The sequence below is a fragment of the Watersipora subatra genome, chromosome 8 (assembly GCF_963576615.1).
Source record: "Watersipora subatra chromosome 8, tzWatSuba1.1, whole genome shotgun sequence".
Lineage (NCBI taxonomy): Eukaryota > Metazoa > Bryozoa > Gymnolaemata > Cheilostomatida > Watersiporidae > Watersipora > Watersipora subatra.
The window spans coordinates 52,819,028-52,831,174 of record NC_088715.1 but is presented as its reverse complement, the minus strand read 5'-3'; the positions used below and the strand labels follow the sequence as shown (position 1 = coordinate 52,831,174).

The following is a 12,147-nucleotide window of genomic DNA, read 5'->3' as shown; positions in this document are numbered from 1 at the left end:
CGAACCTAAAACGATCCTCTACAATGTTCCTTATTCTTACAAAACCAATACTTTCACCACCATCAGAGTCAGTGCTGCTATTGCTATTTTAACTATCTGTGTAATCACAAAAATCTAAATCTGAATCGGCAATAATGTCATCAACATAAGTAGTTATTTGTTTTCTAACTCGGACGCATTTGATGAACTTGAACAAAAAATCTTCGTTTTTAAGTTGTAAATTCTCAAACAAAGATTTAAAATTAAACTTTAGGCTAATTTTATAGAGAAATCTTAGGGCAACACTGTCACTACCATAAAAGTATTAAAGACCATTGGTTATGTTATCAACGAATAATAAACTTCAGTTACTAGCAATTGCTGGTAAAATCGCAAAATGCGTCTATGCGGTCGATCATAGAAAACGCATAAATGAGTCTACTTCAGTGAAAGGGTTAAAAATGTTGGATTTGCCACTGTTTGTGAAAGTAAACATGTTCATTTCCTTTTGCAGCCGAGTTACTTTTACTTTTTTTTCAGCTACGAGTACACAGAACTACAGCTACTACAGAACTTGCTTGGGTACTGCTACTGCGTTTTACCTACTAAATTTCTATTTCAAAAAGGTAAGTACTTCTCATTCAATGTTGTAATGTATTGTCTATAAATTGCCACACCTCAACTACTTAATAACGCTGGATTTGCCACCGTTCATGATAGTGGGACAAATTTATTTCCTTCAGCAGCTGAGTTACTAATTTTTTTTCTAGCTACGAGTAGGCCTACTGTAACTTGCTACTACAGAACTTGCACGAGTACTCCGAGGGTTGCGATAGGCAATGGTGAAAAGAAAGAGAGCAGCTGGTATCGACTTACTGTCACCCTGCTTTAGCCATGACTAGCTGTACATCGCCTGCTCAAAAGTAGGCACAAGGCAAAAACTGTTTGTTCATACACCCGACAGAAAAACAAAAAGTGTTGTCTATTTGTAAGTGTTGCGTTGAACTAAAATTGTGTTATTGTTATGTCATGATATGTTCTTCATTTTCTGCTATACCACATGCAGCATTTTCTAACATGTTTTTCAGTATATATATATATATTTTCATGCATATGTTTTCCTTATTGTATCTCATACAAAGACTATCATGTTAGCACTATGTTTTATTATTGTAAGGTGCTAATGCTGTATCAGCCTTGACATCATACTGTCTGTGCTGTTATACATATAAATTTTATCGACACAACCCATTACTGTTTGTATATACCATGTCAAAACACAAGCTATAGACAAAAAGCTGGTGAGCTATGATTAGTGTTTTAAGCATGTAGAAGTCTCCATTCAATAAATGCTGGCGATAGCAAAATATTTTGTATAGTTCTTTAGAAATAGCCAAAATTTTACAATACTGCCAGTTTGAAGAACTTCAGTTTGCCTAGCAATGTCAATTTCATTATCAGTTCTCTGTACACAAATAGGGCAACTCCGATTTGAGTGGTTTGAGACTGATGCATTGTAGACTAGCTGTAAAACGTGTTGCAGATTTCCATTGTTCTCCCCAACATTATTGACATAAATGACTGCATGTGTGTATGCATAGTGTGATCAGGGCAAAAAGTTTCAGTAAACTGCATATTTGGAGTTGTTTTACAGTATGAAAGACAAATCGGGATAAACCTCTTGCTGTACATGAATCTGTTCCCGTGGACACGTAATGCAGCTAGCGGTTTGGGGCCGTGGTGTCACTCGGGGATGCACGGGAGACCTTTTTCGCCCCGGGTGCAGCGAGAGTATCCAGGAGCGGCTTTCTAGATGAATGAGTTGGCGAGTGTGAGGCAATTGAGTGCTAGGCGATTGATTGCAAGGTGATTGATTGCGAAGCAATTGGTTTTGAGGCGATTGATTGCAAAGCGAGTGCGAGGCAATTGATTGCGAGGTGATTAATTGCGCGGTGATTAATTGCGAAGCAATTTATTGCGAGGTGATGCATTGCAAGGCGAGTGCAAGGCAATGGATTGCGAGGCGGGTGCAGGCCGATTGATTGCGAGTGCGAAGTGATTGATTGCGATGCGAGTGCAAGAGCGCGATGGTTAACTGCTCAGCTGGTAAAGACTGGTCAGCCAAGGCGGGGGCTTGGCGGCGGAAGTGCGCGATCGTCAACTGCAAATATAGACGGGTATGAACTGATGCATGAATCTAGACACATGAATCTAGAATATCTACTAGATTTTACACACATCTAGCTGTAAAACACATTGCAGATTTCCATTGCTCTCTCCAACATTATTGACATGTATATACAATCATACATGTATGCATATTCAGGGCAACAATTTCAGTAGACAATTTACATAATAATACATCAGGTCAACAATTTCAGTGCACTGTATATTTGGAGTTGTTATACAGTATACAATTTACATAATAATACATCAGGTCAACAATTTCAGTACACTGTATATTTGGAGTTGTTATACAGTATGAAAGACAACTCTCGATAAACCTTAAACTGTACATGAATCTGTTCCTGTAGGCGGGTAATGCAGCTAGTTTACAATATAAAGAGCGCTTATTGTAAGAAAGAACTGAGGATTGCTCACAAAGCTTCAGTATTATAAGTAGCTATCGCATTTGAGCTTTTCAGCCAAACTGATCTAAATGCTTATACATTACTAGTTTATAGTACAAAATGTTTATAGACATGAAGTTGAAACTATTTGCATGTATTTTGTTAAAAACAGTAAGTCTACAATAACGTTTCCTTATTTGTTGGCACTCCATCCCTCAATAAATAAGAAAGCATGAGGTTGAAGAAACTTACAAGCTAGTGTTGCAGCAGCCAACTAGAAATTGTCTGCTCCTGATGCTATATGAGCCTTAAGAAGTCTTGGCTGTGTACCTTAGTCTTGGCTGTGTACCTTAGTCTTGGCTAAGTTTTGTAGGGTTACTATATTAGTGAGAGTTATCAGTGTTCATCCAAAAATGGGTCCTTTATGGCAAAAGAAGATAACTCCCAGACTTTGATCACTCGGAATTTCTATGTCTTTGTTGTGCTGTGATTAATACATTGTGATGTAATACATGATTAATTTCATCAGGTTTTTAGAACCTAATAGAAAGTCAGACTGATTAATGGAAGAACACTAATCGCTTGAAAGCTTTAGTAACTTGTTTTTTACTTGGAATTGAACAGAATTTTAACTTGAAATTGTACATAAGTACAAGCTTTTAAATATTTGAGCCAATAGCCTAGTTTTTTTAATGCAGTTTTGTTACAAAAAAGTGGAATGTTTTGACAGTTAGCAAATTTTCAACATTCCAACATTTTTTTCATAAGCATAGATTTTTCATAAAATAAATTAAATAAATAAATAAAACATAAATTATTTTTTCATAAAAGTAAATTTTTGTTACTACTGTCTTTCACTGTTTTCCGACTAATAAAATAATTTTAACTATAAATTTATGTATTCTATGCTTGTGACTATTTTTTCTAAAGCAGCATTAGGTGCAACTCATACTAATACCCGCAGGACGTTAAGAGATCGAGTTGAAATATGAGGGTTGTATTCTCATACACACGACTGCTTATAAAACTAAAAAGAACTATAAATGACAACCATTACTTTTTAACAACAATTTAATTAATTTAGTAGTGTTTTTCTATAAAATGAATTAAATATTGCTAGGTAGACATTTTTGGGTTATTAACAAAGAATTACAAAATAATAATGGAATGACATTATAAATTGCAATGAAAGAACTCAAGGACATTATTTGTAACCAAATTTATGGGCAGCTTAAACATCTTTAAAAAAACTTTGTAGCTAAGCTGTATCAACTAAAATAGACTGATCAAATCCAAAACTTGTTGTCAGGAAAACTGAATTAAGTAAAATTCAAATCATATATAAAACATAAAATTAATCAATGAAGCAGATCAAAATGAAGCTGCATAAATAAGAACAAATATGCAGATTTTCTTATTTTTACATTGCTTCGAATTTATGATAGAAGGTTATATTACAATTAAATTGTGTATTTTACATTGTTATTATTAAATTGTTTAATATGCCTTATTCTTATCCTGAGTTCTGAGGAGCAACTAAAATCAATTATTCACTTGAAGTTAAGTTTTTTATTGCAGTTTTAGTAAAAAACCTTCAGTTGTTTTGATAAAAAATTTCACCAGTATGTACGTGTATCTAGATGAGTATTGGGCTAGTAAGGCAAAAGTAGTCTTACCAGTATAAAACTACAATTTCATAATACAAAAGTGTTTAGTGGCAGATTAGAACAATAATTCTACTACAGTCCATAAAAAATTGCGTTGGTGCGCTTATAATGATACTAGTATCATTATAAGTGTGCTAAGAGGCTAAGGCTAGGACTGATACTAAGGCTAAGGTGAGGGCTAAAGCTATGGCTGATGCTGAGGCTGAAGTCAAAGTTGAGGCTAACATCGAGGCCAAAGCCAAGGTTAATGCTATTATTATGATTAGGGCTAAAACTAGAGCAAGGGCTAATGATACGGCTGAGACTGAGGCTAAGATGAAGATTAAGGCTAAATCAGAGAATAAGACCAGGGCTAGAGGAAGAAAAAATAGGACTAGAGCAAATGCAATGGCTGAGGCTGAAGCAGAAGCTGATGTTAAAACCGAGGCTAAGGCCAAGGCCAAGGTAATGGCTGAAGTAGAAACTGACGCATAGGCTGAAGTTAAGGCCAAGTCTAGTGCTAGGCCTAAGGTAATAGACTAGGCTAATAATCAGGCTAGTTCTATAGGGTTAGGGCTAAGATCAAGGCTGGGGTTTTAGCTCAAGCTAGGGTAAGCATAATAGCTAAAGTTAATGCTAGAGCTTGCATTAAAGCTAAGGCTAAAGCAAGGGATAGGGAAAAGGCTTAGGCTTTAGGTTCTACTAAGGCTAAGGCTAAAGCTAAGGATAAGACTGATGCTAATGCTGTCCAAGGCCAAGAGCTAACACTAAGGTTAAGGTTCAGACTAAGGCTAAAGCTATGGCTGAATATAGGGCGAAGGGTTAGGTTAAGGCTAATGCCAATGCTAAGTCCAAGGCAGGGGCTAGTTTAAAGGCAATGCTTAGGCGAGTCCTAAAGCTAAGTAAAAGGTCAAGGTAAGGGCTAGAGCTAAGGAAAATGCCAATGGGCTACAGCTAAGGTCAAGACATAGACTAAGACTAAGGCAAGGACTAAATCTGATGCTAATGTGCAAGTCAAGGCTAACGCCAAAGTTATTGTCAATGCACTGGCTAAGGATGAAGCGATGATGAGGCTAATGCTGAAGCAACGGCTAAGTCTAAGACTAAGATTAAAACTAATTCAAACGCTAAGGCTGAGGCAAAATCTAAAGCTAAGGTTAAGCTTGGGCTAGGACTGAGACTAACGCCAACAGCGAGGTTGAAGCTAAGGCTAATGCTGAAGCTAGGGGTGAATCTAAATCTAGGGCAGAGACTGAGGTGGAAGCTCGGGCAGAAGATGAAGTTGTGGCTTCGGCTGGAGCAAAGGCTGAGAGTTGGACTCAGACTTGGGAGGGCACTAGGGCAGGGCTAGAGCAAGGGTTCGGTCTTGAAATGTAGCCATACAATACAATAGGTAAAGTGTGCTATACAACTGCACCCACATGCCTTGTCAGATCTTTACTTGTTTGAAGCCACATGATGGAAGACCACATTAGAAGAATAGTTTTGTACATTCTTATACCTCTGTAGCTGTAGCGATGTACAGTTTACAACAGACTGCAAAACTATTTTAAGGATTGGAGTAAGGATGGCTATGAGCGAGTGCCGTTAGAACGTTCCTTATGATTATTTCTGATTCTTCCTTTTCAATTTTTATAAGCTGTAAATAAGCTCTAGGGAAAGCTCTTTGCAAAAGCAATTAATTCAACAAGTGGATTTAGATTGAAAAGGCTAAAACGGTAGCACATATATATATATATATATATATGTATATATATATATAGTCAAACATGGATAACTTGCCCTCGGATAGCTCGAACACATGGTTAACTTGAACGGTTTCTTTGGTCCGTTCCCACGTAATGATAAATTGCTTTAGATAGCTCGACCTCAACTCTGCTAACTCGAACAGTTTTTTGCCCAACGGCTACCGAAACGGTTGTTATCGCTTTAGAAAATCACTTTATTCCAAGCCATAGAGGTAAACCTCAACTTTTCGTAATTCATAGGCGTCGTTATTACCACCATCGGCAAAATATTTTTGTCAACGACTTTTCTAAAGGTTTGGTGAAATTTTTTTTATACCAAACATCCGCTTAGCGATCGCCCTTCAGAAGCGAGGAAAAGTGAGGTAACCTTTGCATAAACTTCAAGAAAAATCGGCAAAATTGATCTTGGGTAAAATGCTCAAAAGAAAAAGATGTCTTTTCTTTTGAGCATTTCAACAACGATCAAGTTTTGCCAATGTCAATCCAAAAAACGTCCTGGCAATAACGTCACCTCAAACAACAAACCAATCTCAAGTGATAGTAAAATCTCTATACTTTTTGATAAAAAAGTTTTAAACTTTACATTAGAAGCATTTAATTTGAAACAAGCCATTTATGCTTTTGATTTATATTATAGTTTGTATATGTACATGTGTCTACTAATAAATAAGTAAATACATGGACTTGTGACAGTGCTCTGATAATTTGAACGCTCTGATAACTCATACACTTTCGCTCAGTCCCGTGAAGTTCGAGTTATCCATATTTGACTGTATATATATATCGTATATATACACACCAGATATACCTTATACATATATATCATATATAGATACGGTATATACCGTATATATATCGTGTATATAGCGTATATATACCGTATATATATACAATATATATTCCTAATGTATAACATATATATGGTATATATATGCGATATATATTTATCATATATACCGTATATACCATATATAGGGGAGAGTGGGGTAAGTTGCCACCATTTTTACAAAAATGCAGATTTTTCATTGCATATTGATATTTGCTTTCCTACACTCTAATAATAGAAACATACAAATGTAGGACTGTTTGCTATGTAGCATCATCTTTACAAGTGATTAGCCATAAAAGTTTGTTTATGGTTTGAAATTTAAAAACGGTTGTTAATCGGTTCATCTTCCCCCAACCCTGTTCCAAGTTGAACCACCTATTGGGGTAAGTTGAACATATGGTAATAATGTTATAAGAAACAAAGTTTCAAATAAGAATAATATATCTTGCAGTCAATTATGACAATATAAGTTACATTTAGCGTATATTGTTGTTTTTAATGTCAATTTGAAAGGCAAAACCACCAACGTTGCGACCATTAATGCCCTTTGAAATAGGTTTTAGGACTTTTACTATTCTGCCACTTCGAAGAGTGTCAGAATCTTTTGTGGTGGGCATGACCAAACCGATTGGAGTGCCTAACTCTCTTCAGGGAATTGATATCATACTTTTGACCAGATATGGCTTCAATCTGAGCAACATGGAACAGTTTTTTTTCTTTTGTATTTAACAAGAAAGAAGGTTCCTACTTGAACGTCATTGGCTTGAACTTTCTCATCTGTGATTGCATTGTCACTAGAGTGTTCAGATAGCACAGGTTTTGACTCATCATGGTTGGTGTCATAACTCTTGACCACAGTGTGCTTAACAATCTTCATAACTTTCAACATAAGAGACCTTAGGCTGTGATTTCTTTGCTTTTCAATCTCAATAGCCTCTTTGACAAGTGTGCCAGTAATTAAAGCCAACTTTCTCATCTTTTTTCCTCTGTTCAATGCTTTTTCTGACATATGACGGGCAAGGTAATATTTCTCTTGGTGATACTTGGGAGTACTTTTAGCTGATTCTATATTGCCAATTCATAAGCCAGTTCCAAAGTTTAATTTTTAGATAATCCGTAGAAAGAATTGGTCAGCTCTTTTATGTGAGAGGCCAAGTCTTTCTGTAACTTATTGCTGAAGACCATGTGTGGTATCCTAGTGCTAGAATAGCTGATCACAGTTTGCTCATTCTTTTCTTTTTTCAACTCATACCGTGTTAGGGTAATTCAATCTATGCCATGTGCTAAAGCCACTCTCCTAACTGAAGTTTTCACAGCAACTTCAAGTAGAGCAAGATCCATCACTTCTTGGCTTGTGTTGCCAGGATTTGCTTGTCGTATATAATTTCGAGGCATCAAAAATAAGGCAAATGCATGCCTATACACAAATAAATATCTGGGGTAAGTTGAAAAGAGTCCTGATGGGGTAAGTTGAACATACATTCAACTTACCCCATCAGCCCTGGTTCAACTTGCCCCATAAGAAGAACAAGAACGATTCATTAAATGAAAGCTAAAATTTGCGTTCAATTGAAATAACGGTATCCAATATTTCTTTTCTATGCAATAGACCTCCACCAGCAAACAAATTTCAGCAGCCAAGATGAATTTCTGCCTTCCAGCCTAAAAATCTATTATGCCATCATATTCACTTTTAGGCAATAAAATTGACTTAGGTAAATTTTTAGCTTAGCTTGCAAGTCTGTATTGGCTGACTATTCAGAGAAAATGATGTAATCACGCTGCGCTAGTCATGTGACCGATAAATTAGATTAAAGCTGTCCAGAAAAAGGCAAATCTTGTGGTGGTTCAACTTGGACATAGATTCAACTTACCTCACCCTCCCCTATATCCCTATATATATATATGCTGTGTACACCGTATATAACGTATATATATCGTTTATAAATACCATAGGCTATATATATATATACATATATATATATATATATATATATATATATATATATATATATATATATATATATATATATATATATATATATATATATATATATATATATATGCACACATATAGATACACATATACACACATATACATACACACACACATACACATATATACACACATATACATACACACATATACACATACATATACACATATACATACACATATACATACACACATACATATATACAGACGCACATACATACGCACATACATACGCATATACATACGCATATACATACGCATATACATACGCATATACATACGCATATACATACGCATATACATACGCATATACATACGCATATACATACGCATATACATACGCATATACATACGCATATACATACGCATATACATACGCATATACATACGCATATACATACGCATATACATACACATATACATACACATATACATATATACATACATATACATATATACATACATATACATATATACATACATATACATACATATACATACATATACATACATATATATACATATATATACATATACATATATATATACGTACATATACGTACATATACGTACATATACGTACATATACGTACATATACGTACATATACGTACATATACGTACATATACGTACATATACGTACATATACGTACATATACGTACATATACGTACATATACGTACATATACGTACATATACGTACATATACGTACATATACGTACATATACGTACATATACGTACATATACACGTATATATATATTTCTCAAAGTATGTCTGTCGTCTGTTTTCTGTCGTCTGTCTTCATTCCCGCTATAGATCGTAAAATCTTGATATTAAGAATTTCGCGTAAGGATGGATTTGAACTCTTGACTAATGCATCGACAAGTTTCATAGACAGACACTCTACCAGTGAGCTAGAACACCATAGCAATCAGTTACGTTTTTATATAACGGATAATCCATGCGTGTGCTAATTATCTTAACCTTGCGTACACGATTTACGATGCTTCTGTTCAGAAATAATAATGAAATAATAATGATAAGATAACAAAACAACAAATGAACAAATTACTGTAGCTAATTTAGCAACACCTGCCTTTGTATGTATATGTAATTTATTAGTGTCATTAATAATCATCAACAATATGATGTTTTGCATTAGATCGCAAAACAATAATGCGAAGACAGAAATCCAGAATTACTCTGTAAGTTGAACAAAAGTTTTTTAGAAGTTAATAATTTAATATATTGTGGAAAAGTCAGCCTTAGGACTTGAATGATGTAGTAACAGAATGTTTATAAATTGAAACATATGATAATGAATGTAGTATGTTGGTGTCATGGAAGAGAAAAATATGTTTGTTGAAGGATAACTACAAGTATTTTGGGCATAGTTTATGAGTATTTGAAATCTGTAACACAAATGCAAAAAATGGGCAACTTTGGGATAAGGCAATATGTTCAAAGATTTTGTGATGCGATTGGTGGAAGTTTGGTAAACTGGAACACGTGATTGGTGGAAGTTTGGTAAACTGGAATACGGGATTGGTGAAAGTTTGGGAAACTGGAACACGTGATTGGTGGAAGTTTGATTAACTGGAATACGGGATTGGTAGAAGTTTGGTAAATTGGAATATGTGATTGGTAGAAGTTTGGTAAACTGGAACATATGATTGGTAGAAGTTTGGTAAACTGGAATATGTGATTGGTAGAAGTTTGGTAATCTGGAATATGTGATTGGTAGAAGTTTAGTAAACTTGAATATGTGATTGGTAGAAGTTTGGTAAACTGGAATATGTGATTGGTAGAAGTTTGTTAAACTGGAACATATGATTGGTAGAAGTTTGGTAAACTGGAATATGTGATTGGTGAAAGTTTGGTAAACTGAAACATATGATAGATAGTATGTTAAGTGTTAGTATAGACTTTTGTAAGAGTTCTCTAATTTTTAATATCTGTTCTCTAGATACTTCTAAGTAATGATAATCAAAGTTTGTTAGAACTCGTTACTGATCGACAATTATAGCTTAGTTTGTATTTTCTTGCAGCAGGCCTTATTTGGTATCAGGATAAAGCAATGGATCATTGTTGCTTCGGAGTTGTTTTTTTAATCCTTATGTCAAGAATTCCATATTGCTCTAATATTCTTTCCATTTTCTAGTCATGTTAACTCTATTGTAGCTACTGTAGAGCTGATGACTGCGGTTCCTATTATCAGTCAGATCATCAGATTTTTAACGCTATGGGTCAAGGTCATTGTTCAAAAATTTGTTTTTACGTGTATATTCTTATCACAGTACCTGTGACTATGAATGTGTAATGCAAACTTGCTTAATGTTGAAGCACAGTTCTTTGCCATCGCAAAAAATTTTGAATATTTTGATACTATTATGATTATGATTATGGTTATTACTATTATGGTTTTTGTGCTGTAATGTGAGAGCTTCAGTTTTAGTTGATTTGTGTGATGCATTTGACTGTGCACAGCCTGTCATTTAACATAGCAAAACGTAGCATATCCAATTTCATTACGCGTCATTCTATTTAATATTTTTTAATATCATTGTAATAAATTTGAAAATGTCAATGCCAGCAACTTGTGATCAGAAAATATCACAGCCCATTTAGCATATATTTATTTTGGCATTGGTTTATACATATATTTGTTATGCCATTGTTTTATACAGTGCTCGTCTCATGACATTTAAAACATCAGACAATGGTGATTAAAAATATGACAATTTTAGCAGCATATCGGAAGAAGAGCTGTGGCACATGGCCGTTATAGATGTTTTGTATATCGAGCTTTTGCAATGTCATCAGGAAATATCAGTCTCCCAGATAAAACCAAGGAAGTTTGTAAAAAGCAACCGTTAAAAATTTGCAACACACCAGGAAGTAAACTGCTAATATAATGGCTTATGCAATGTGACAACGGCTGATTGATAGAGACACAATGATACTGATGTTCATGTTGTCAGCCATGATAAGGGAAATCTGATTCATGACTTCTAAATGATAACATTTGCAGTCATGTGCGTAGGCCACTGGCTTACTTACATGGCAAAATATGCAGCATCTTAGTTTCTACTGTAAGCCATCCGTGACTCAAAGGGATGTCAAGGCCGGTCGAAAGTTGGTAACTTTTAAACAATTGTTTGTGAGACAACCTTAAGACTCTTCTCGGATGTTACATGTTACAATCCTTAAGGTAAGTCTATGTAAATTCTGAACTAAAGGCTAGCTTGAAAACTTTAGGTTGTTGCTAGAATGAATAGCTTTGAAATGGGGTATTCACTAAAGGTTTTGTCTCTGACAGTTCGACGTAAAGATAGCAAACCATAAACCACTGAGAGCTTTTGTAAGAAGTCAGAAA

At 34.9% G+C, this 12,147-nt stretch overlaps 1 protein-coding gene across 1 annotated transcript; it reads left to right on the top strand.

Annotated features, from left to right (window-relative positions):
* The first annotated feature begins 2,066 nt into the window (after positions 1-2,066).
* LOC137402717 (large ribosomal subunit protein eL29-like) lies at positions 2,067-4,690 on the top strand. The gene is made up of 2 exons (XM_068089223.1): positions 2,067-2,156; positions 4,358-4,690. The coding sequence occupies exons 1-2, from the start codon at positions 2,067-2,069 to the stop codon at positions 4,688-4,690; spliced, it is 423 nt and encodes a 140-aa protein (XP_067945324.1).
* Positions 4,691-12,147: the final 7,457 nt, after the last annotated feature.

Bases quoted from the DNA above. Each gene is read 5' to 3' on its own strand.
- LOC137402717 (XM_068089223.1), top strand. From the start codon at position 2,067: ATGGTTAACTGCTCAGCTGGTAAAGACTGGTCAGCCAAGGCGGGGGCT. The intron at 2,157-4,357 runs GTATGAACTGAT...GTGTGCTAAGAG, and splicing joins TCAACTGCAAATATAGACGG to GCTAAGGCTAGGACTGATAC.